Source organism: Aethalodelphis obliquidens, unplaced genomic scaffold, assembly GCF_003676395.1.
Source record: "Aethalodelphis obliquidens isolate GAN/ISIS:26980383/991018 unplaced genomic scaffold, ASM367639v1 scaffold53, whole genome shotgun sequence".
NCBI classification, from domain to species: domain Eukaryota; kingdom Metazoa; phylum Chordata; class Mammalia; order Artiodactyla; family Delphinidae; genus Aethalodelphis; species Aethalodelphis obliquidens.
This window is the reverse complement of record NW_020837997.1, coordinates 6,829,845-6,856,385: the sequence shown is the minus strand read 5'-3', so window position 1 is coordinate 6,856,385 and position 26,541 is coordinate 6,829,845. Positions and strand designations below refer to the sequence as shown.

Genomic DNA, 26,541 nt, shown 5'->3' with positions numbered 1-26,541 from the left:
GCCACAACTAAGAACCCGTGTGCCACAACGAAAGATCCTGCATGCCGCAACGAAGATCCTGCATGCTGCAAAGAAGATCCCACATGCTGCAACTAAGACCTGATGCAGCCAAATAAATAAATAAATATTTTTTAAAAAAAGAAGGTTGTAAGAATAAAAAAAACCAAAACTTAAAATTTGAGGCTCCTCACTGCCCTGCGTGGCCCTGTCCCGCCCACTTCTTGGCCTCAATTTTCCTCTCTCCAGACATCTACTGGCCTCTGTGCTGTATCCCCCACCTAGAGAGCCCTGTGTGGTCATCCCACAGTTACACGGCCTTGCATACAGTAGACGCTTAATGAGTGTTTGTTGAATGACTGGATGAGCTCAGAGAGCCAGTTCCCAGCCCGCGTGCTTGAGGCAGGAGGCCCACCCGGGCCTCAGGCCAGATGGGACCTCCCTTTCCTGCCCCCATCCAGGCAGGAACTGAGAGTTGGGGAGGGGCAGGGCCGGGCTCAGGTCCAAGGCCACATCCTGTTTAGCTCCATTCCCACGAACGCTGGCTGCTCCCAGGGGGCGATGTGGAGGGGGCCTTGGGCAGCTGGAAGCCAGGCCCAGGGTCACCAGCGCCCCCTCTAGCCTGGGTCCTAGCAGCAGCCTGGGCGAGGGCCAGACTCTGGCCTCACAACTCGTGATCTTGGGCACAATGACCTTTCCACCCTGTGCCTTGGTTTCCCACCTGCACCCACATCGCATGTTGTGGTGAAGGTCAGTGTTAATACACATGGAGGGCTGAGAACTGAGCCTGACACACAACTGGAGCTTAGGATTGGCGGTTTTGAATAATGCAAAAGGGAGTCTTATTTTCCAGCCTGAGAGCCCACAGGTGTCCTCATAGGTCTCAGGGCTGCACACGGTAATGGCATAGCTCGAGTAGTGAGCGCCGAGTGTGTGCCACACCATAAGCCACATGGTCCCCTCCCATGTCTGAAGGGAGGGACGGGTCAGCACACTCACTTAAGCGACAGACACTTGACCAGGATCCTCTGTCCGAAGTGCTCTCGGGGTGGCTCCGGGCGGCTGCAGCGTTCCACGGCCTCATCCTGCCAAGAGCCGAAGGGGCAGCTGGGAACACATCCTCCAGGAAGGGCTTGGAATGTGTGGCCTGAGACCAGCTCTACCCGCAGGCTGACTAAACTTCTTTCAGTCCCCTGCCTCTGAGCCTTTGCACATGCCGTTCCCGCTACCTGGAATGCCCTTCTTCTCCCTTCCTCCTTGCCTGGCCGATACATGCTCATCGTCAGGTCGCACCTTAGCTGGAACTTCCTCCAGGAAGCCTTCCCTCACTCAGAGCCACTTGATGTTCCAGATGCTCAACAGGCCCTGCTGCAATGGGCCACATGGCTGGGACATTGTGGGCCATGTGAGAGACAATGACACACATCTCATCATGGTACTATTCTGGGTTGTCATTTCCTGGTATCTCTCCTCCCCTAGGCTGTGAACTCGGAGAGCAAAGACTGGCTCTATCTTGTTCGTGGCTGTATCCCCAGTGCCTGCTATATAACTGGCACTCAAACATCTTGGTTGGATAAACACAGAGGTATGTAGTAGGTACCTACTAAAAAGTGGTTGAATAGACATATACAGAAAGTATTTGATTAATGCTGACTGGACATATATAGAGATGTGTACTAGACACCCAATAAGTACTAGTTGAATAAAATATTGGGGTATACAGCAAGCATTCAATAAATGGCTGAATTAAAACAGATGTATATACTAGGTGCCTAATAAAAGTTAGTTGGATAAATATAGGTACACATGGTAGGTGCTCAATAAACATTAGTTGCTCAAATGCACTTTAATTAAATAGAAGACTATACAGTAGGCATACAGTTAACATTGACTGAATAAATATGAATATACGGTAAATGCCCAATAAATGCTGGGTGGATAAATATAAGGGTATGTATAATAAATAAAGGTCATTGAATAAAAATATAGAGTACACAGTAGGTGCCCAGTAAGTGCTGAATGGATAAATATAGGGGTATATATAATAAGTCATCAAATAAAAAATAGGGTACACAGTAGGTACCAAATAAATATTGGTTGATTATATGCTGTTTGATTAAAGAAAAGACTACACAGTAGGCTTACAGTAAATATTGGTTGAGTAAATATAGCAGTATATAGTAGGTGCCCAATAAATGCTGGGTGGAAAAATATAGGGGTATATAGTAGGCACCCAATAGAAGCCATTGAATTAAAGTATACAATGCAGGGTATACAGTAGGCACCCAGGAAATCTTGCTGGGATCATATACTGTGATACATGTCAGTTGGATGTGTATTGACTTCAGGGCCTGTGCAGGCTAGTGGGCACCCACCTCGTCGGGCGCCGGGTAGAGGGTGAGCAGGGCACGGGACCGGTGCTGCCGCCGCAGGGCCTCATTGCGCCGGTCCACATCCTCCGGGGCCACGCGCTCCAGCAGTGAGGGCAGCAATGAGTCGGCTGCCAAGTTCCTCAGGTCGAAGATGCCAGAGGCACCACTGCTTCGTGGGGTGTCGTCTGGGGAGCCTGAGGAGTGCCGGGGGTCATCCTGCCAGCAGTAGAGAATGGGCAAGCGCTGAGTGCCAGCTGAATGCATCTCCATCCTACTCAGGTGAGACTGTCCTCATGCCCAACCTATAGATGGGGAAACTGAGGGCCAGGGGCTGGGGTCACCACTACAAGGGTCACCTGAGGGCTCTGCTGACTCTCTTTCTAGAACCTTCTGTCTGGGGAAGCCCCCTCCTTTACTATTGTGGGGAGGTTACATCCCAGTCTGGGTATCACATGACCCTTGTCTGGCCAGTCAGAACAAAACAGGTACCAACCCCAGGGATTGGCTCCAAGGTCAGGATATGCCTGGGTTGGGCCAATGAGAGCCTTCCCTGGGACTCTGCTCACTGTTGCCAGGGGAGGGAGAGTTCTCACTGGGGCTGTCAATGGCCCAGGACCCTGCCTGACCTCCCAGACTCAGCTATGGTCAGAAGCAGACTACCTTGGTTCAAATCCCAGCTCAGCTCTGTGATCCTGGGTCTCTGATCCCAACCCTAAGGGCCTCAGTTTCCCCATCTACATTTATAAATAGTAACAAGGAAACAATAATTCTTGACATGATTATTACTGGTAAAAATAGACACTCAATAAATATTGGCTGACAAAATACAGGCTCAAGACTCAACCAGGGATTGAACCCAGGCCATAGCAGTGAAAGCTCCGAATCCTAACCACTAGACCACCAGGGAACTTCTGTCTTTATCTGTAAAATGGGTGTTGCCCGATCTCACAGGATGAAAGATAAGGACAAGTATAAAACATTTAGTACACACTAAGCCCTTAATAAATGCTTATAATTGTTACCCTTAACTTTTCACTTACAGGGCTGATACATTTCCTTTTGGGTTCAAGGCTGTTTGGGTTATTTCCCATCATATGCGTTTGAGAGCTGGGGCCGCAGCCCATGCATGTACATATGCTTATAGTGACCCCTGCCCAGGGCTTCCTCACCGAGTCGTCCGGGCTGGACCTCTCATCCCCAGAAGCGTCCTGCTCGAAGACCTGGCGGGTGAGGCCCTTCTGCCTCTCTCGCTGCGTCTCTAGGGTGATGGGGCTGTATGCTGCACTCAGGTGCTGGTACCTAGGAGGAGGTGGGGCTTGGTGGGTATCAGGAATGAGGGCTCCCCAGGGCTCCCGGATGTGCTGACACACCTCCAACGTCCAGATGATGCCTGCAAGGCCATCCACCCTCCCAGTGCTCTGCCGGAGAAGTCTGGCTACCCTTAAAGGGACGGTGGGTGGATAAACAGGAGGACCGGCAGCACACAATGGGCTCTTCTGGGCTCAGACCTGGCCTCTCTACCCTGAGCTGCCCCCGAGCCAGACCCACCTCCTGTGGGCGATTATCCAGTCCTCTGTGTACATCTCCAAGGCAGCCCTCACCTGGGCATCCAGCTTTCTGCACAAAATACAATCAGGGTAATAAACAGAGGCAGGGCCCAGTGTTAATCTTTCCAGTGGCCTGTGAGGTGGGGCCTGTCCTTCTGCCTGTTTCAGAGATACAGAGGTAGAGGCTCAGAGAGGGCAGAGGACTTGCCCAAGGTCACACAGTGGAGCCAAGAGTTGAAAGAGGGTATTCACGGGGGGCACAGAGGTAGGTGGAGTTACAGACAGGGAGGGTGTGGGGCTGAACCCACCCATCCTCGGGGATCCCAGGCTCCGTGGTGCGGCATTCCCGGGGCTGCAGCAGCAGCTCCAGGTCATCAGCTGGAAACTCGACCAGGTCCCGGAGCGGCCCAGGCTCTGCATCTGGCGGCCGGCTCAGGAGCACATCCTCAAAGTCCAGCGGCTCAATGACTTCAGTCAGTGGGACCTGAGTTGGAGCAAAGTGGCTGTGACCCGTGCCCCGGGGGGCTGGAGGGTGAGTGTGGACTTGGGCTGGCCTTGAACAAACAAGAGGGCGGTGGGAGCCATGGAGGGTGTTGGAGCTGGAGGGGCCCTGGAGGACAGTGACCTCAGCCACTCCACCCCCACCCCAGCTGGCCGGCCCTGACCCTCTTTCCAGGCAGGAAATCACACCCTGTGCCTGGAGGGGCAGGAAACTCATGGTGGAAGGAAAGGTTTGTGGACTGCAGCAAAGAAAGAGACAACTCCTCAGGCCCTGGGGCGAGAGAGCCCCACCCCTCCCCACTGCAGCCAGAAGCACCTCCCATCCCCCAGACCGCCCTCCCCACCCTCCCCAGCTGGGTGGTCCAGGCAGCAGGAGTTGCGGGCCACAGCAGGCTGAACTTCTCCCCCACGACCCCGACCACCCACAGGGCTGCTCCCTGCAGAGAGGGGGGTCCACCACCCTCCCACTCACGCTCACTGGGGACAGGAATGGGGACAGTGCTGGGCCAGGACAGGGACCCCCTTCCCTGCCACAGCTGGGTCCCTCCCAGCCTCAGGGTCCCCACAGCAGCGGCGGGGGGGGGGGGGGCTCCCAAACACTCACCCCCAGGGAGCTGCTGCAGCGCCTGCTGGAGTGGGGAGAGCCACTGCGTTCCCGGGACACCTGCTTCCGCACCTCGGCAGCCACCGTCCTGTGGGGACAGGAAGGGGGTAGTTGGGGGCAGGAGAACTTGGGCAGCGGGGCCCTGGGAACCGGGGCTTCAGAGCCGACAAATTCATTCCATGAGAGGAAAATCCAGGCTATGGAAAGAAAAAAAATCAGGCCCCGGGCCAAGAGAACCCAGGCTTCAGGAGCCACAGATCTCAGCGTGTGGGCCCCAAGGCTGTGGCGCATACGTCGTCCCCTTTCCTCCTGCAAGCACAGCTAGAGGGCTGCTGCTGGGCAGGGCCTGAGGGCCACTGATTCCTGCGCGTCCTTCTTCCCCCTGGCCCCCGGGCTCTGAGTCCTGACCCACCAGACTGGCTTCCAGGTCTGGAGAGAGGCCTCTACTTCCTCATCTGGAGGACCTCTGCCTCTCATCAGGAACCGTTCCACCCTTGCCGGATAAGTCACTTCTGCCTCTGAACCTCAGTTTATCCATCTGTAGCTGCCCTGCTCTCACAGACCAGTGGAGCTGAGCAGGGGGCCTGGCATTCAGTGGGCATGCCACACACCCACCTTCTCAGGGAGTCTGAGACTGAAGCTGACTGTGTAAGAGGCCAGCATGACTCTCAGAGAGCACAACCCAGCCACCAAGGTCGGTGCCGTGGCCTTCATGGGCCGCCTGCATCTACGCTGACCTTCAGAGTCCCAGAGGATGAGGGTGAAGGGGCAAGACCCACAGCGGAGGGGGCCAGCACGGGAATTTCGAACAAACCCTACAGGGGCAGGGATTCCCCAAGCTCTCAATTCCCTCAGCTGAGCTTGGAAGGAGAGGGAGTCATGCAGTTATCTGGGGGAAGAGTGTGCCAGGCAGAGGGAACAGCGAGTGCAAAGCCTCTGAGGCTGGGCTCTGTTCTCTGGGCCTGGAAATCCCTGCTCCCTGCGGTCTCTGTGAAAACAGGACTAGGGCTGTGTTGTCCCTGTGGAGGCCCCAGCACTGGATCCCACACATAGTAGATGCTCAATAAATTTTTTTTTTTTTTGGCTGCGCCACATGGCTTGTGGAATTTAATTAATTAATTAATTAATTTTTTTGCGGTACGCGGGCCTCCCACTGCCGCGGCCTCTCCCGCTGCGGAGCACAGGCTCCGGGCGCGCAGGCCCAGCGGCCATGGCTCACGAGCCCAGCCGCTCCGCGGCATGCGGGACCTTCCCGGACCGGGGCACGAACCCGCGCCCCCTGCATCGGCAGGGGGACTCCCAACCACTGCACCACCGGGGAAGCCCGGCTTGTGGAATTTTAGTTCCTCGACCAGGGATCACACTCCAGCCTACGGCAGTGAAAGCACCAGGACCTAACCACTGGACTGCCAGGGAATTCCCATCAATACATGTTTTTTTTTTTTTTTGCGGTACGTGGGCCTCTCACTGTTGTGGCCTCTTCCGTTGCGGAGCACAGGCTCCGGACGTGCAGGCCCAGCGGCCCATGGGCCCAGCCGCTCCGCGGCATGTGGGATCTTCCCGGACCAGGGCACGAACCCGTGTCCCCTGCATCGGCAGGCGGACTCTCAACCGCTGCGCCACCAGGGAATAAATGTTTTTTTGATGGAATGAGTGAATCCCTTCCAATCTCCCTCTTGGTCCAACTTGCGTAAATCTACTGTCAGTTGGGGGAAGCCCCTTATCTTTTAGCTGTGTGGCTTTGGACAGGTGGAACAACCTTTCTGGGCCTCAGTTTCTCTTAAAATCAGGAAGGCAAGGCAACGGCTGAGAGGTTCAGGCCTCAATCGCTCCTGCTTCCCTCTTTTCTCTTATGCTTGGAAATTTTCTTAATAAAAAGTTGTACCCCTGGGACTTCCCTGGTGGTGCGGTGGCTAAGACACCGTGCTCCCAACGCAGGGGGCCCGGGTTCGATCCCTGGTCAGGGAACTAGATCCCACATGCTGCAACTAAAGACCCCACATGCTGCAACTAAGATCCAGAGCAACCAAAGAAATAAACATTTTTAAAAAATAAAATAAAAATAAAAAGTTGTGCCCCATAAAGCTCTATGTTGAGGATTGCAGATGTGGCCCACAAGCGTCCAATGCAATGGATGTGTGAGGTGGGCCCAGGAAAGACAGGTGTGGAGTGGGGATAATTAGGAGCTTCAGCCCTGCCTGTGAGCCTCCGAACTCAAATCCGTGTGGGTCAAACAAAACTTGGCCACGACCCTGATCCAATGTGGGGCCTCCAATTTGAGACCCCAGCCTCATTCCTTCTCTGTCCCTGGATTCTATTTCTTTTCTCTGTCAACTGTCTCAGAGTCTTGCTTCTGTTGGACGGGAGGTGCGGGGAAGCGGGGAAGGGAAGAGAAGCTTGTAGGAAATTCAAAGAATGTTAAAAATGAGGGATTTGTGGAACTCCCTGGCGGTCCAGTGGTTAGGACTCCGTGCTTTCACTGCTGAGGGCCCAGCTTCAGTCCCTGGTTGGGGAAATAAGATCCTGCAAGCCAGGCGATGCTTGGGGGGGAGAAAAAATTAGGGATTTGTCCTCAAATTCCCCAAGTCCAGGCCACTTCCTCTGGAAGCATGGGCACACAGAGGAGGATTGGGGGTGATTTACGAAAGATGCTGTATCAGGGAACCTGTCTGTGCCCTGGTCCCAGCTGTTCTGCAGCTGCTGCCCCAGAACAGGGAGGGGGGTGGGGAGGGCTGAGCCTCCAGCTTCATTTTGCCACGGGCCTTAGAGTGAGGCCCCCAGAGTGGGAGAAGGCTGGGTCCACAACGGTGTGGCCACGGGAGCCAGTTTACTGAGTCACAGAGCTCTGCACTTGGAGCTGAGCGAGCAGGGGTGAATGACATCTTTTCTCTGGACCTCTGGGCTCGGGACAGTACCCACGACTTATTGAGCTGTTCTGAGTGTAGGGCCTGGCACATAGTAAGTGCTCAATTAAAGCTAGCTGTCACCACGTTGCCTCACAGAGCATCCTGGGAAACTGGAATTTCTGACCCTGCTTTGTATACCAAAGGGGAGTGAGGCTCAGAGAGGGGTCGTGAGGCACCCAGGGTCACACAGCAGAATGCAGCGGTGCCCAGAATTGAACCCTGGTCAGCTGGAGGTCAAAGTCCTTTAGCGCTAGGCATTCCATGATGGGGAGCAGGGCCAAGAACAGGGGCTCCAGAACCTGCCCCTTCCCTGTCCACACTCACCCGCTCCCTACTCCGAAGAGCAGTCCCATCCAGTCTCGAGGCTTCAACACCATCTAAACACCAGCAGGTCCTCAAATCTGCCCCATGACCGTAACCTGCCCTCCCATCATCCTCTCTGTCTCACTAAGGGCAGCCCTACTCTCTTGGACGCTTGGGACCCACACCTGGGAGTCATCGTCAACCCCTCTCTCTTTCTCACTCCATCAGATCTGCTTCAGATGTTCCCGTGGACCACATTTCAAAAAGGGAGGCGAAATGCTGAGCTGAATTTAGTGGGTTTTCTCAGGAAGGGATCTCAGCATTCAATGAGGGAAACTGCAAAGATCAGGTGGTGGGTTTTAGCTCTTGGTGAGATATATCCTTCTAAGGTGAAAACTCCACAACCCTATGTGTTACTAAAGAGATGCTCAGAGGGGAAACATGAAGTAGTGGCATCACTGGGAATTCATGTGAGACTGTGTACCTCCCCTCCAGGGCCTCCGCTCCAGATTAACAGAGGACTACCCTCACAGGGGAGGAGGATGACAAAACCAGAAACAAGAATGGCTTAAGCCTTGATGCTGTGTTCCCACTTCTGTAAAGAGTGAGGGAAGAAAATGAGTAAATACAAAACCATGAAGAGATTCCTCCTCATATCCCACCCTACCCCTCCTGGACTGACAGAAAAATTTAAAGGCAAATAATATGAGTGCCAGCAAGGATGCGGAGCAATGGGAACCCTCATCTGCTGCTGGAGGAACCCCTCTGGAAAACCATCTGTAAATTTACAGGCAGAGTTGAAAATATGCCAATCCAGCAATTCCACTCTGAGGCGTAGATACTCAGGAGGAAATACATGGCCGAGAATGTTCATGGCAGCTCTGATCATGACAGCCTCAAAGGGAAACAACTCACAAGATCCTTGACCAAAGATGGAGAACACACAAGAAACAGGGGGAATAGTATGCAGCAATGAAAAAGGATGAGCCAGACTACAGGCGGCAGCACAGATGCTGCCGACATTACGCTGCCACATAGGACTTGACATCCTGTGTGGTTCCGTTTATGAGATGTTCTAAACAGACAAAGCCAACCCACTGCAGATAGGAAGCCAACTTGGATGGAGAAACCATAATGTAAGTGAGGAAGAAACAGTAGCTACCACGAGCATGGCCGTTCCCTGAGGAGCAGAATCAAGTGCAGATCACCTTGAGAGGGGCCTGCTGGAGTGGGGAGGCTTGGGAAGGTAGAGACGGCCCGTCCTTTTTTTTTTTTTTTTTGGCGGCATCACACAGCATGCAGGATCTTAGTTCCCCGACCAGGGATTGAACCTGTGCCCCATGCAGTGGAAGCACGGAGTCCTAACCACTGGACAGCCAGGGAATTCCCAAGACAGCCCGTCTTGATCCGAGTGACTTTTCCCCTGGCACTTATTTCATGATTACTCCTTACTTAAACTTAGCATTTTTCTGTATACATGTCATCTGTTACAATTTTTTTAAAGGTAAAAAATAATCACCTACGCCTAAGCTCACGTCTGCAAATATATTTGGGGACAGGAGTGGGAGGAAAATACTTCCTGGAAATCCCACAGGTACTTTTGGAATTTCGTCAATGTATGTCTTGTTGTGCTCCCACCCCTCCAACAAAGCATTTCTTTAAATGAGGACGGCAAACTGCCCCACATCAGACAACTGAGGGGCAAAATAATGACACTGCTCTCAGAAGCCTGGGAAGAATGAATGGACATCCTTGCGGACAGGAGAGGGCAGGAAGAGGCACGGTTTCCAAGACTGTTCTCAACTCTCAAGCCACACACTCTTGGGCTACTTCCCCCCCGAGAGACCCTTGAGAGTGACCTAACCACTTTGGGTTTTGGTTTCAATAGTTATACCGATGTCAACGGGCTCTGGTGACAATTAATGACATCTCAGATAGGGACCAGCATGCGATAAGCACATTAGAAGGGCTGGTCATGGGAATTCCGTGGCGGTCCAGTGGTGAGGACTCCAGGCTTCCACTGCAGGGGTCATGGGTTTGATCCCTGGTCGGGGAACTAAGATCCCACAAGCCAAGCCACACAGCCAAAAAAAAAAAAAAAAAGTGTGGTCGTTATCACCATTCCAGATTGGACTTTATTTTAAAGAGTACAAGTCAAAAAAAAAAAAAAAGAACATTATGTTGCATACAATACTATTTGTGCGTGTTGTGTACGTTCATAAGAGTTTGTTGTTGTTCCTTCTGGCCATGCCTCACGGCTTGCAGGATCTCAGTTCCCTGACCAGGGATCGAACCCGGGCCCCTGCAGTGAAAGCACCGAGTCCTAACCACTGGACCACCAGGGAATTCCCGAGTTTGTATTTTTAAGTTGTCCCCCCAAATCTTTGTTTTAAATGGACCTGTTCATTAGGAAACTGGGGGACTGTCTAATATTCAGATTAATATGGCATTTGTGGAATGAACAAGCAGATGAATATAGGCCTAGGTCTGAGCATGTAGATACCTGGGTGCCCACCAGTCTGCTGAGGAGACCTTGTCAGAGGGTGGCTGGAAGACTGGAGCCATTTGCTTGTGGTTCACTGGGGCCCCAGGATCTTTCTCTGCTTTTCTTACCCTGAACTCTATAGAGCAACCATTCCCCAGGGCAAAACCCAGGGCCTCTCTTTCTCACTTGAGTGGACGCCAGGACCCAAGGACATAGGGACCGAGAGGCAAAAAAACAGACAGCAATAACCTCCCCAAGCTCAGAAACACCAAAGGTCCGAGAGAGGAACGATTCAGAGACACGGAGATAGCAGAACATAAAAATTGCCCAACCACTATGCCCCAGACACCAGGTCACAACGTCCCTCCTCTGTTCCGAACTCTTCATGGCCCCCACCTCACTCAGGGTAAAAGTTAAACTCCTCCCCACAAGCCACAAGCCCTGTACAACCTGCTCCCACTGCCCCCCTCCTCACTCTGCTCCAGCCTGACTGGCTTTCCTCAGATGCTCTGTGAACATCTGCTCCTGCCCCTGGGCCTTTGCACTTGCCCTTCCCTGTGTTTGGACTGCTCTTCCCCCATGTCTGGGCATGGACCCCTCCCTCACCTCCATCAGATCTTTGTTTAAATGCCACCTTCTCCTCCAGGCCTTCCTGACCCGCCTCCCAGATCTAAAATAGTCCTCACATTCCCCATCTCCCTTCTCTGCCTTGTATATCCTGATACGACTTACCACTAACATATAATCTACTTTATCCTGCTTCTCCTCTGCCTCCCCCACTGTATCTGCCCCCAAGGGTGGGATCTTTTCTTGTGTCTCCTTCAGGGCAGGGCTGACTCTTTCACCTGGGGGTGATCAGGGGAGGTCCCTGCCCGCCTCCCGCCCCACCCCACCCCACCCCTGCCCCGCTGTGAGAGAAACACCCCCCACCCCAGCAGATTCTGAACCCACTATTGGAGGCAAAGACCCGAATGGGTGAAAGGCTCTTCAGCCCCAGAGAGTATGACATCCCCCTCCCTGGCCAATCTCTTACAATCACCAGTGGCCACGGAAATGGATCCCCCAGCGCCTGGCGCCTGTCCCCTCCCCCCGTCTGCCCACCAGCTGGTTCCGTCCCCCGCCCCCACTCCTTCCATTCAATCACCATCCATCTCCAGAGCGTCCAGCCGGTGCTGGGAGAGCCTGAAGCAGGGCTGGGGGCGGGGGACATTCACAGCTGTCCCCTGCCCCCCAGACAGCTGGGCACGGGACCCTCGCGGGGAGAAGATCACGGGAAACTTCCCGAGGGGGTTCAAAGGCCGCCAGGAGCACCAATCCTGTTCCCAAATCTCGGCGCCTGATGCGTCCCTGCCCCACACCAGGCCCAGAGGATGGGACGGAAAAAGCCCCCCAACTCCCACGCTTGAGGAGCTAGGGGGCCGGGGGAGGGGCCAGGAGATGGGTAGGACGCGCGGAGGGCGCCGGGCAGCGCTTTCCCCGCGCCGCCTCCTCCAGGAAGGCCCCCCGGGCACGCCCCCACGCGTCCCACCGGTTCCAAGGGAAGACCTCAGCCACCACCGCGCCCGCAGCCCCTCCGCGACCCCCAGCCCGGAACCCCCCCGCCCTCCCCACCTCCCCACGCCTGCGCCCCCGGCCGGAGGAAGCGGGCCGGAGCTGGCCAAGGCGGAAGGAGCTTGAATGGGGGGCGCCCAGAAGAGGGAGGGCCGGGCCGCCCCGGGGCGGGGCTCCGACACGTGGGGGCGGCCCGGGAGGGGGCCCGGCGGCCGCACTACCTGTTGATCTTGTGCGCGAAGGCGCGGCGCTCGGCTACCGCCATGGCGCTCCGCGCGTCCAGCCGCCAGCCCCGCCGCTGCAACCCCGCGCACCGTCCCCACCGTGGCCGCCGCCACCGCCGCCTCCCGGTTCTGGGCAGCCCGGGCTGGGCGGGGCCGGGGGCGGGGCCCTTCCGGGTGTCCCGGGCCGCTCCGTGCTGCCCCTGCTGGCCGGAGGGGGCGCGGGTCCCCCGGCCGCCTTTGCGGCCCTCGAGGCTGGCCTGGGGAAACTGAGGGGGGGCAGGGGAGGAGAGGATACGGGACTGAGGCTGGGGGCCTCGGACTTCCTCCCGGGGGCTGCTCTTTCTGCCCTCTGGCTAGCAATCACTATAATCACCATAATAATTATAATCTCGAGCGTTTGTTAAGCACGGCCCTGCAGTTCTGATATGTGGGAGGACCTATCCTTTCCGCCATTTTACAGATGAGTAAACTGAGGCACAGGGATGTTCAGGCGCTTACCTAGGGGTCTCCATGGGATGTGCCCCAGTCTGGGGTGAGGGCAGAGGAGTCCAGTTGGGCTCCAAGGCGCTAGGAGATGTGACACAGGACCCGGTGGCGGGACCTGAGTGAGCCAGTCTGGGAGGCTGGACCGGCCCAGCCGCCTCCAGTGCAGGGAGGATGTGCGGATGTCTTGGCCAGTATGTGGTCTAAAATCTCTCCCCAAAAGTTCCTCTACCAGCCGCAAGGCAGCAGTCTTAGTGGATTCTCTAGCCCCCACTCAGCACCTGCATATGCCAATTTCTCGCTCACCTCCCAGGCTTTGCATGCCCAGGTGCCTCCTCCTGATGGCCCTTCTAGACCTGGTTAGAAAAGGGCCTAGGAACTGGGGGCTGAAGAATGCTAGGGCTCAGCTCTACCTCAGGGCCTTTGCATGTGCTGTTCCCATTCCTGTGTATGGGTGCTGTCATTATTCCCCCCTTTTACAGATGAGGAAACAGAGGCCCAGGACTTCCCTGGTGGTCCAGTGGTTACAACTTCGCCTTCCAATGCAGGGGGTGAGGGTTCGATCCCTGGTCGGGGAGCTAAGATCCCACATGCCTCAGCCAAAAAACCAAAACATAAAACAGAAACAATATTGTAACAAATTTGGACCTCCCTTGTGGTACAGTGGTTAAGAATCCGCCTGCCAGACACGGCGGGGCCCTGGTCCGGGAAACTCCCACACTCCACGGACTAACTAAGACAGTGGGCCACAACTATTGAGGCTGTGCTCTAGAGCCCGCGAGCCACAACTCCTGAGCCCGCGTGCCACAACTACTGAAGCCTACGCTCCTAGAACCCGTGCTCCGCAACAAGAGAAGCCACCGCAATGAGAAGCCCATGCACCGCAATGAAGAGTTGCCCCTGCTCAGCACAACTAGAGAAAGCCTGTGCACAGCAACGAAGACCCAACACGGCCAACAATAAAAATAAATAAGTAAAATTTTTAAAATATGTATTGTAACAAATTCAATAAAGACTTTAAAAATGGTCCACACCAAAAAAGATCTTTAAAAAAAAAGAAAGAAAGAAAACTGAGGCCCAGAGAAGCAGAGTGACTTGCCCCAGTTGCCCAGTGGATCAGTGTCAGATCCTGAGCCCACAGGAGGGAGGCCTGGACTGTGGGGCCCCAGGCTCCTGAGGGCACAGGAGGGTGGCTCCCAGCCTGGCATGTGACATGCGCACACGTGTGTCAGCAGCCCACGCACCTTCCCAAGTGGTCCAGCCACTTTGGCCTGGGAGATGCCAGGTGTAACCCTGCTCATCACGCCCTGGTGTGCCCCACCCCGGGTCACCCTTGCTGCAACCTGCAGCCTCCCAGGCTAAAGTCCTTGCCTCGCCTTTCAGTCTGCTGGTAGCTGCTGGGCAGGAAACGTGAAGATGAGCAAAGACTGGCGGGTTTCTCCACTCCTCTTTGCCTATTTCCAGTCCAGCCCCCATCATACCTGGTCTCCCAGCTCCCGCCTTCACCCCTCACAGTTTGTTTTCCCCTCGATGGTCAGAAGGAGCCTGGGAACACCCGAATCAGATCAGCTCCCTCCTCTGCTTAGAATCCTTCATGGCTCCCACCTCATTCAGAGTAAAAGCCAAAGTCCTCACTGTGGCCCACAAGGCCCTGCATGATCTGATCTTGTCATCTCCCTGCCATCCCCTCCTCCCATTGTCTTCCTTAATCACGCCACTCCAGCTGCCCACCTCTTCCACGTGGCTCTAAAGACTAGGGCGCAACTCCACCTCAGGGCCTTTGTACATGCTGTTCTCCTTCCCACACGTCGGTGCCATCACCATACCCCTTGTACAGATGAGGAAACTGAGGCTCAGGGACGCAGAGTGACTTGTGCCATTTTACCCAACGAATCAGTGTCAGATCTGTCATTCCAGATCTGTGGCCCAGGGAGCCTGACTCCAAAGTGGTTGTCTCTAAATACCAGCTGGGGGACTTCCCTGGTGATCCACTGTTTAAGAATCCGCCTTCCAATGCAGGGGACGCGAGTTCAATCCCTGGTCGGGGAATGAAGATCCCACATGCCGCAGGGCAACTAAGCCTGTGGGCCACAACTAGAGGGCCCACACGCTGCGACTACTGAGCCCACGTGCTCTGGAGCCCACCCGCCACAGCTAGAGAGAAGCCCACACACTGCAACGAAAGATCCCACATGCCACAACAATGATCCTGTGTGCCTTAACTAAGACCCAATGCAGCCAAATAAATAAATAAATAAATATTTTAAAATAAATAAATAAATAAATACTAGTTGGGGGACTTCCCTGGCAGTCTAGTGGTTAAGACTCTGCGCTTCCAATGCAGGGGGCACTGGTTCGATCCCTGGCCGGGGAATTAAGATCCCAAGTGACGATCAGGAATGGCCAAAAATAAAAAATAAAATAAATACCACTTGGATCCCAATCCAGGCCAGGCTGTGTGACCCAGGGTAAATCTCTCAACCTCTCTGAGCCTCTGTTTCCTCATCTGCTCAGTGAGGGGTGGGGTCAGCACTAAGCTCCAGGCCCTTGTGGGAGCTGATTCCACACAGGAGCCAGTGGGGGCTATGAGCCCTGTCTTAGTGGAAAAACTTCTTCAAGGAACCCTCCAAATAAAGGTCCTGCTCCAGCTACCTGCCCACCCTGGTGCCCGCCAGACTTGATTAACAAGGCAGTTCCTCTCCAGGATACGACCAGGCCTGACTCAGCCAGGCGGGGCAGGGGTGACTCCGGCAGCTGCTCAAACAGAGGCTGAGCTTGGTGGGGACTTTGGCCTCCTCTGGCTGGTGTGGGAGAACAGCCTGTGGGGTCTGATGGCAGCAGCTTGCGGACCTAGGAGGAGGGACTGCACTGGTCCAGGTGGTGAGTTCAGAGTAGGAATGATCACAGGCAGGGCTTGGAGTCCCAAAAGACCTGGATTCCAATGCTGGCTTGGCCACAGCCAGGCTAAGTGACCTGGATGGGGTGGGGGTGGGGCTCTCTGGACCTCAGTTTCCTCACCTGTGAAATGGGGATGTTACCTTCAGAGCCGACCCTGTGGGCCCATGTTCGGTGCCCATGAGATGTTGTCAGGAGAGCACAGAACCCGGGAGATGCTGCCTTTGTCCTATTGTTTTTCCTGCCGCTTCCGGAGCCGGGGGAGGAAGCTGGGAGCCGGCTCAGGGTGTCCAGGCCTGCCTTTGGGAGTTTAAGTCACAAAGACAAAGGCTGGGCCCAGAGAGGCCAGAGGGGCAGGCCACAGGCTTCCTGTTTTTCTTTGAACAGATGGCCAAGCCTCCTGACGCTTGTCTGTGTGGATGCTAATCCACGTCCTTAGTAATCACTTCTTATCCCTCCTGGTGACACTTCTGTCCAGTTTGCTCATTTCCAGTGCTCTGGTCACATTCCAACGTCTGGGAATTTTTCTCCAGGGGTCCCAGACACCCAAGGGGTCCACAAATAGAAGGGGGGGGAGTCCATGAATTTGGAGGGGAAAAACTTGCATCACTCACGCCTGCCCCTGCTCCTAACGTTAACAGTCATTAGAGCTGCTACCGGGCCTCGGTATTTAAGTGTGAGGAAAGTTGTACAAATTCCATCACAATTAAAGCATATTTTGATAACTGTATCGCATGTAATGGGTTTGTAATGGGTTTCCTTTACCATCTGAGGTGTTTTATTTTAGGCACTTACAAACTTCCACTGATAAGGGCCCACGGCACAAAAAGGTCCCCCTACAACACGCCTTTCCCTGCCTAAAGCCTGCTGTGGCTCCCCATTGCTGCAGGAAGGAGCCAAGCTCCTCCCTGTGGCCTACAGACTCCCTCATCTGCCCCATAAGACTGCTCCCCCTTCCTTTTCCCACCTCATTCATTCACTCCAGCAGCATTTATTGAGCACCTGCTGTATGCCAGGCATGGGAAGGAGGTAATGTCAGTGCTGAGACCTGAAGTTCAGGCTGAGTTGGGGAGGCAGGGAGTTCTAGGCAGACGGACCAGCAAGGCAAAGATGGAGAGGAGAAGTAGAAGTCACCCGTGTGCAGCGCAGGGAGGAGAGGATGAGACTCAAGGTTGGTGAGTTTGTGGGATCAGGTCCGGCAGGACCTCCCAGTGGGGGCCTGGGCATAGCCCAGCGGGTAGTTGGGGAACCCTGGAGGGGTGCAGAGCAAGACAGGGGCACCCTCTGGTTTGTTTCAGGAAGATCTGATTCTCCTGTCCGGACTGGACCCTACAGTGACCTTTTCTCCTCTCGAGTTCCCTGTGTCACCTGTCCCACCATTGAAGCACAAGTGTGAGTTGGCTGTAAGGAACTGGGGCACACGTTGCAAGAACTCTCTCACCGACCGACCAGGGCTCTGGGGGACACCTTGCCTCTGTGAGATGGAACCTATGAGGCACATTCACCAGATGAGCCAACTAGGCTCAGAAAGACTCTGGCGACCCAGCTGAGAAGTGGTGGAGTTAGGACTTGAACTCAGCGCCACCTCTTGCATGAAAGCCGTGCCCTCCATCCTGTGGCATTTCCTCCTTAGCACAACTTTTTGGAGCAGGCGGCAATGACTTCCACAAAACTCTATCTTCTAGGTGGAACAAGTTTTCTCAGGCCAGCAACTTCCTGTATCTTTACCACTGCACCTTGCAGTGGTTACGTGCTCCGATGCTCGGGTTCAAATCCTGCACCTTGGCTATGATGCCAGCCTAAAAAGACTCGTTTCACGCTTATTAGAATGGCTAAACTAAAAATACCGACAATACCAAGTGCAGATGAGGATGCAGAGAAGCTGGGCCTCTCAGATGCTGCTGGTGGTGAGACAGGCTGGGACCCGGGACCCTTTGCTGCCGTGCTTGCACCTGGACAAACGCCTCCTCCAGCAACAAAATACAAAGAAACTATAAGGGACTAAAAATAACTGCATGCATGGGCAGTTGGGGCAAATTATGGACAAGATACAAAAAGGCCAAAAACACACACAGCACCACCATGGGGGTGGACAGACCGCCTAAGCCACCCTTCCAGGGAACCTGTTACTTGTTTTTGCTCCCTCCTGCTGCAACAGGGGCCCCAGTAAAGCCTTGCCTGAATTTCTTGTCTGGCCTCTTATCAATTTCTATCGATTAAGGAGGCCAAGAACCCTGGCTGGGAATAGTGGGAATGCAAAATGGTGAGCCACTCTGGAAAACAGTTTGGTGGTTCTTAAAACACTAAACATGCAACCACTGTACAGCCCAGCAATCCCACTGCTGTGAATTTAGAAATGAAAATTTATGTTCACATAAAAACCTGTACGTCATTATTTACAATAGTTTTATTCATAATCACCAATAGCTGGAAACACTCAATTGTCCTTCAATGGGTGAATATAAAACAAACTTGGGTCCATTCGTACAATGGAATATTCTTCAGCAACAAAAAGGAACAAACTACTGATACAGGCAGCAAAGCTTTACGCCCAAATGCTTTATGTTGCAGTGAAAGAGGCCAGGCTCAAAAGGCTGCATGTCGTATGATTCCAAATATATAACATTCTCAGAGAACAGATCTCTAGCATGAGAGAGCAGGTCAGTATTTGCCTGGGGCTGACTACAAAAGGCCAGCATGAGGGAATCTGAGGGATTGTTTCGGAGTTTTGGAGCTCACTGGCAGGACAGCGGATGATGATGACCCAGTAATCAGAGCTGTCGTGGGGGGAATGCCAGGCACTGAGGCACTGAGGGGGCCCTGATGCAATGTTTGACCCAGCCGGAGGGCTTCTCAGAGGAGGGGGCATCTGAGCTGAGACTTAACAGGCTGTGCTGGAGTCCGGCAGGTGAAGGACCTTCCAGGCCATGGGAACAGCATGAACAGAGGCCAGAGGAGAGACATTCAGGAAACCGGGTGGCGTTTATTTGACTGAGTATAGAGATTTTTTTTTTTTTTCTTTGAGATTCATCCTTTTTTTTTCTTTTTTCTTTTGGCTGCTCAGCATGACTGGTGGGATCTTAGTTCCCCAACCAGGGATTGAACTGGCAGCCTGGGCAGTGAAAGTGCAGAGTCCTAACCACGGGACCACCAGGGAATTCCCTCCAAAATGCATATGTTGAAGCCCTACTTCCCAGGACCTCAGAATGGGACTGTATTTGGAGACAGGGTGTTTGTTTGTTAAAATTAATTTTTATTGGAGTATAGTTGATTTACAATGTTGTGTTAGTTTCAGGTGTACAGCAAAGTGAATCAGTTACACATATACATACGTCCACTCTTTTTTAGATTCTTTTCCCATATAGGTCATTACAGAGTATTGAGTAGAGTTCCCTGTGCTATACAGAAGGTTCTTATTAATTATCTATTTTATATATAGTAGTGTGTATGTGTCAATCAGAGATAGGGTCTTTAAAGAAGTCGTTAAGTTAAAAAGAGGTCCAGGGCTTCCCTGGTGGCGCAGTGGTTGAGAATCTGCCTGCCGATGCAGGGGACACGGGTTCGAGCCCTGGTCTGGGAAGATCCCACATGCCACGGAGCAACTACGCCCGTGAGCCACAACTACTGAGCCTGCGCGTCTGGAGCCTGTGCTCAACAAGAGAGGCTGCAACAGTGAGAGGCCCGTGCACCGCGATGAAGAGTGGTCCCCACTTGCCGCAACTAGAGAAAGCCCTCGCACAGAAACGAAGACCCAACACAGACAAAAAATAAATAAATTAAAAAAAAAAAAAAGAGGTCCAGTTAAGACAAAGCCACCCCAGGGTACAGAGGTGCCATGGGTAAAGAAGAGAATCTCAGAGGACCTGGGATTACCAGGCCACCTGGAGCGATGCAGACAGAGGAGGGGGTGGTCTCCAAGGGGGCAGGGCCAGACCTCAGAGCGACAGAAGCCACTGTGCTTGCTCCAAAAACCCATGAGGAAAAACTTGCGACGTGGGAGGGAAGGGTCCATGACAAAAACCTGCTCCAAGGGTTCAAGCCACAAAGCAAGGTCTCAGCCTGTTTTCTTTAAGGCCACAGAGGAAATAGTTACTAGTTCAGGGATGGGCTGACCTGACCTCAGCCTTTCGGGCTGAGCTGTGGGTATCTTCTCTCCACAGCTTCTCTCTACACTCCCATGGATGGACAGCTGACCTCGGGCTACCCTCAGCCTGCAGTTTCTGCTTACCTCCAGCTCAGAAGCAAAAACTATACTTAAAAAAAAAAAAAGCTTTGGGACTTCCCTGGTGGTCCAGTGGTCAAGACTCCATGCTCCCAATGCAGGGGGCCTGGATTCAATCCCTGGTCAGGGAACTAGTACCTGCACGCCGCAACTAAGACCTGGAGAAGATAAATAAATAAATAAATAAATAAATAAGTAGCTTTACTGTGGGGGAGGGATAAATTAGGAGTTTGGGATTAACATATACACACTACTGAGTAGATATATGTGTATGTATAACTGATTCACTGTGCTGTACACCTGAAACTAACACAACATTGTAAATCAACTATACACCAATAAAAATTAAAAAAAAACCAAATGCACTACTGTATATAAAACAGATAACCAGTAAGGAGCTACTGTATAGCACAGGGAACTATATTCAATATTTTGTAATACCCTGTAAGGGAAAAGAATCTGAAAAAGAATATATATATATAACTGAATCACTTTGCTGTATACCTGAAGCTAACACAACATTGTAAATCAATTATACTTCAATAAATTAAATTAATTTAAAAATAGCTTTATTGAGATATAATTCACATACCACACAATGTCCCATGTAAAGTGTACTCCAGTGGTTTTTAGTATTTTCACAGATAAGTGCAAACTTCATCATGGTCAGTTGTAAAATATTTTCATTACTCAGAAACTCCCGTACCCTTAGCTCTCACCCTCTTTTCTCCTGTCCCCTGTGCCCATCCCCTGAGCCCTGTGTAACCCCTAACCTACTATCCTGGACTTCCTATGACTGGAATAAAATAACATATGGTCTTTTGCATCTGACTTCTTTGACTTAGCATAATGTTTTCAAGGTCCATCCTTGTAGCATGTGTCGGAACTTCATTTCTTATGTGGCTGAATAATAAATATTTCATTGTATAGATATACCCCAATTTGTTCATCCGTTCATCAGTGGATGAACTTTTGGGTTGTTTCCACCATTTGGCTATTGTGAATAACGAACGCGTCTCTGAACATCTGAGTACAAGGTACTTGTGTGTGGTTAGGACTCCGAGCTCTCACTGCCGAGGACCCAGGTTCAATCCCTGGTCCGGGGAACTAAAATCCCACAAGTTGCGAGAAGTACCCCCCCTCCCAAAAAGGAAAAGTCAGCAAAGTACTCGAGTGGACGTATGTTTTCATGTCTCTTGGGTGCATATCTAAATGGGTCAGATGGTAATTCTATGTTTAACCTTTTGAGGAACTGCCAGACTGTTTTCCAAGGTGGCTGTGCCATTGTACATTCCCACCAGCAGTGTATAAGGGCATCTATTCCTGCACATCCTCACGTGAAAACTCTCCTTGAGCCCATTTTGCAGATAAGACTCAGGTATACTGAGGCTAAGCATGGATCAGGATCCCACAGTCAGTGAGGGGCAGTGCCAGGTCTGGCACCCAGATCTTTAGACCCCAGACACAAGGGTTTTCTCATTTCACTGAAGCTTGAATAAGAGTTGATGGGTCTTTATTGAGCTCCTACTGTGTACCAGGCACTGAAGACATCCAGTGAACAAAGCAGACAGGAATCCTTGCAACTGTGAGGAGTAGGGGCATGGAGAGGACCTAGATTATTTAAAATAATGTTACTAAGTTTAATATAAGGTAGAAAAATTTGGAGGAATATATGGGATTAAAAGGAACTCTTTTGGGACTTCCCTGGTGGTCCAGTGATTAGAAGCAGCTTCACTGCCAAAAAAATAAGTTGGGGGGACTCTCTTTTTCTAGGTGGCTATCAATTTTTACAATGTTTGGATGTTTTTACACTAAGCATAGGTTATTTTTTTATGCTCTTTTTAAATTGTGGTAGGATATATATAACACAAAATTTGCCATTTTAACTATTTTTAAGTGTACAGTTCAGTGGTGTTAATTACATTCACAATGTCATGGGACCATCACCACTATTTAATTCCAAAATTTTTTATCGCCCCAAACAGACGTTCTGCACCCATTAGGAATAACTTCCCTGATACCAATCCTGGTAACTTTTATTCTCTCTTCTGTCTCTGTCAGTTTGCCTATTCTAGGTATTTCTCTTTTTAAAAAAAAAATTTATTGGAGTATAATTGATTTATAATTTTGTGTTAGTTTCAGGTGTACAGCAAAATGAATCAGCTATATGTATACATATATCCCCTCTTTTTCAGATTCTTTTCCATAAAGGCCATTAAAAAGTACTGAATAGGGGGCTTCCCTGGTGGCGCAGTGGTTGAGAGTCTGCCTGCCGATGCAGGGGACGCGGGTTCGTGCCCCGGTCTGGGAGGATCCCACATGCCGCGGAGCGGCTGGGCCCGTGAGCCACGGCCGCTGAGCCTGCGCGTCCGGAGCCTGTGCTCCGCAACGGGAGAGGCCGCAACAGTGAGAGGCCCGCATACCGCAAAAAAAAAAAAAAAAAAAAAAAGGACTGAATAGAGTTCCCTGTGCTATATAGCAGGTCCTTATTAGTTTCTTTCTTTCTTTTTTTACATTTATTTTATTCAAGTGTAGTTGATTTACAATGTTGCGTTAATTTCTGGTATACAGCAAAATGATTCAGTTATACACATGTACACATTCCTTTTCATGTTCTTTTCCATTACAGTTTATCACAGGATATTGACTACAGTTCCCTGTGCTATACAGTGGGACCTTGTTGTTTATCCATCCTATATATAATAGTTTGCACCTGCTTATCCCAAACTCCCAGTCCACCCCTCCCCCACCCCAGATATTTCATATAAGTGGCATCATAAGCACAGACTATTTTTGTGATGAAAAATGGCCAGACTTCATTTTGTTTTTAAATACTTGGTGCCAGCAGTCACACCTGCCCATATTAAACACACAAAAGGTGTCAAGGGATGCCCGTTGGGTCTTCGGGTGTTAGAAGGGTTGCAGATGAGGGGCCAGAGGCTACCCCTGGCAGACTCTGAAAGCCAGGCCCAGGAACAGGAGGTGAGGATGCAGATGTAAGGCTGGACTTCCAAAGGAGACAGCTGTGGGCTCAGAGTCTCCTTTGCCTCATGGAAGCCTGAGAGCTCCCTGGCCCAAGGAATAAGGGGGTCAGACCAGAGTCCACCAATAACTGACCAAGTTGCTTTGTCAGGTAGCGATATCCCCGTCACCCGATGTTCTCAGAAAGAAGTCAGGTCCAAGGAATTCCCTGGTGATCCAGTGGTTAGGGACTCTGTGCTTCCACTGCTGGGGGCCCAGGTTTGAGCCGCGCGGCGTGGCCAAAAAAAAAGAAAAGAAAGAAGCCAGATTCAATGTTGTAATTGTCTGTTTACACATCTGGGTCCCCAAAATATCTGAGTTTGGGATGATAGGGACTGCATCTGTCTTGTTTGGCACAATGGTGGGCATATATTGGGTGCTCAATGGATCCTCTTTGAATAAAAAATTGAATGAATTAGAGAGTGGGGAGATGCCACCCATCAGAAAGGAGACTTGACTTTGGACTCAGGAGACAGGCCTTCACATCTCATCTGTGTGGGCTGGGGCACAGGGCTTCTGCCACCGTGCCTCTAGTTTCTTATCTGTAAAATGGGTGTAGTAAGAGCACCTACCTCCAAGGAGGGGAGGGAAGAATCCAGACCATTTGTCAAGCACCTGACATGGAGTAAGGGCTACGGGAAATGTCTACACCAACTCTCTCAGGTCTTTTAAGAGAGAACCACAGAAAACAGTCTGAACCCAGACTGAAAAGGAAATTCCTGTGCTGGGCGGGACTGTTTTCCATGACCCCTGAGGTCCTGGCTAAGTTTCGGGTCAGAGCTGTTTTTTTGTTTCTGCAGATCATCTCTCTCTCGCATGGTCCAAGATGAAGTCGTGGTTTCCAACATCCCTGCCAGGCTCAGCAAGGAGCATCCGCTGAGATGGTGAGAAAACCCTCCCAGGAATGCAGAGGCCTCGGCCGAAGAGGCTGCCTGTCCTCCAGTGCCACTGCCCCGCCCCCAGGCACCTTTTACAAACAGTCAAAACATCCCTCCATTTTCTAAACAATTTCTTCTGCGTGCCAAAGGAATCCGTGTTCACTCTAGACAATTTGGGAACATTTTTCAGAAAAGACTACATAAGAAAAAAAAAGTTGCCCAAAAGCCCACCAATGCAGGCATTTTTGTGAATTTCCTCCTGGTCATTTTTCTCTACAGAACAGTCATCTGTGCAAATTTTTCAAAAGTTGGGATTGTTCTGAACGCACGACTTTGGAAACTGCTGTGTCCTCTTGGCAACATGACGGGATTTTTCTATGTGGGTTTTCCCCACCATTGACCCTCCAAGGCCATGGTGGATTCTGTACCTTAAGATAAGAAAGACTGGGGACTTCCCTGGTGGTCCAGTGGTTAAGACTCCATGCTTCCATTGCAGGGGACCCGGGTTCGATCCCTGGCCAGGGAACTAAGATCCCACATGCCATGCATGGTGTGGCCAAAAAAAAGATAAGAAAGACTGTATATTTGTGGGCAGATGGGTGGACAGCAAAACATCTATGTGGTGGTTAAGACTGAGGCCCTGGGGTCAAATTCTGGCTCCCGCCACTTTCGGACTCCGTGGGACAGTTTTAAGCTTTGTGCCTCAGTTTCCTCATCTGTAAAATGGGGATATATTACTCCACTTAATCTTACAACAACCCTGGCCCCCACAGTGAGTCAACAGCAGAGAAAGGATGTTCTTAAGGATGACACCGCACTGCCTTCCCAGCAAGTTATAAAAATCACACCTTCAGTGCTACGTTATTTATATAAAATCACAAAACACGCATTCAACCTTGTCTGCTTTGCCATGATTCATTATATCCAGCCTACATGCTCTATGGAGCTTTCTGTATTTGTGTTCTATGTCCTCATTAAAAAAAGATTGTTTAAATAAATTAAATGTCAAACAGCACAAATGAGTTTGGAGCAAAAAACAGATGCCATTACCAGATTTCTTTTTTTTTTTTTTTGCGCGGGCCTCTCACTGCTGTGGCCTCTCCCGTTGCGGAGCACAGGCTCCAGACGCGCAGGCTCAGAGGCCATGGCTCACAGGCCCAGCCGCTCCGCGGCATGTGGGATCCTCCCGGACCGGGGCACGAACCCGTGTCCCCCACATTGGCAGGCGGACTCTCAACCACTGCGCCACCACGGAAGCCCATCAGATATTTTTAAAAATTAATTAATTTTATTTATTTTTTGGCTGCATTGGGTCTTCATTGCCACACGAGGGCTTTCTCTAGTTGCAGCAAGCGGGGGCTACTCTTCATTGCAGTGCACGGACTTCTCATTGCAGTGGCTTCTCTTGTTGCGGAGCACAGGCTCTAGGCATGTGGGCTTCAGTAGTTGTGGTGCGCGGGCTCAGTAGTTGTGGCATTCAGGCTCAGTAGTTGTGGCTCACGGGCTCTAGGCACCCAGGCTCAGTAGTTGTGGCGCACGGGCTTAGTTGTTCTGTGGCATGTGGGATCTTCCCAGACCAGGGCTCGAACCCATGTCCCCTGCATTGGCAGACGGATTCTTAGCCACTGAGCCACGAGGGAAGTCCCGTTACCAAATTTTTAATTTTTTTTTAAGTTTCTCACTGATTTTATTTTATTTTGGGGGGTATTTTTTAAAGTATTTTAATTTAATTTAATTTAATTTAATTTAATTTAATTTATTTGGCTGCGTCAGGTCTTAGTTGCGGCAGGCAGGATCTTCGTTGCAATATGTGGGATCTTTCATTACAGTGCTCGGGCTCTTCATTGTGGCACACGGGCTTCTCTAGTTGTGGTGTGTGGGCTCAGTAGTTGCGGTGTGTGGGCTTAGTTGCCCCGTGGCGTGTGGGATCTTGGTCCCCCAACCAGGGATCAAACCCACGTCCCCTGCATTGGAAGGCAGATTCTTAACCTCTGGACCACAAGGGCAGTCCCAGTATTTCTTTTCTTATTGAAGTATAGTTGACTTACAATATTATATTAGTTTCAGGTGTATGACATAGGGATTCAATATTTTTATAGGTTATACTCCATTTAAAGTGATTACCAAATAATGAACTTTGTTTTTAATTAATAGAATTTACTTTTTCAAAGTTTTAGGCTTACAGAAAAATTAAATGGAAAGTACAATTCTCACATATCTCCTCTGTCCCTGCTCACAGTTTGTTTTATTATTAACATCTAGCATTAGTGTGGTAAATTTGTTAAAACCGATGAACCAATATTGATACATTATTAACAACTGAAGTCCATAGTTCACGTTAAGTTCACTCTTGATGTTGTACATTCAATGGGTTTTGACAAAGGCACGATGTCTTGTATCCGCCAGTACAGCGTCGTCGTGCAGAACAGTTTCACTGCCTTAAAAATCCTCTGTGCTCCCTGTATTCCTCCCCCCAACCCCTGTCCCTACCCCCACCCTGAATCCCTGCTACCCAATGATCTTTTCTTTTTTTTTGAGCCTTGGAACATGCG

General features: G+C 51.4%; 1 protein-coding gene across 26 annotated transcripts in view; it reads right to left on the bottom strand.

Moving 5' to 3' along the window:
• Positions 1 to 12,702, bottom strand: part of DOCK6 (dedicator of cytokinesis 6) — a 42,645-nt gene extending 29,943 nt beyond the window's left edge. For 4 of the 26 annotated variants that reach the window (XM_027085030.1, XM_027085036.1, XM_027085035.1 and 1 more), the window contains exons 1-7: positions 8,252 to 10,214; positions 5,022 to 5,109; positions 4,225 to 4,400; positions 3,918 to 3,986; positions 3,539 to 3,668; positions 2,373 to 2,585; positions 997 to 1,082 (exon numbers count right to left, since the gene is read on the bottom strand). In XM_027085030.1, the coding sequence (XP_026940831.1) occupies positions 997 to 1,082; positions 2,373 to 2,585; positions 3,539 to 3,668; positions 3,918 to 3,986; positions 4,225 to 4,400; positions 5,022 to 5,109; positions 8,252 to 8,304 (815 nt within the window). In that variant the 5' untranslated portion in view covers positions 8,305 to 10,214. Of the gene's footprint in view, positions 1 to 996; positions 1,083 to 2,372; positions 2,586 to 3,538; positions 3,669 to 3,917; positions 4,076 to 4,224; positions 4,401 to 5,021; positions 5,110 to 8,251; positions 10,217 to 12,487 lie in introns of those variants that run through there. The other 22 variants (XR_003428361.1, XM_027085032.1, XR_003428358.1 and 19 more) reach the window with 17 other exon arrangements.
• Between the last annotated feature and the right edge of the window lie 13,839 nt (positions 12,703 to 26,541).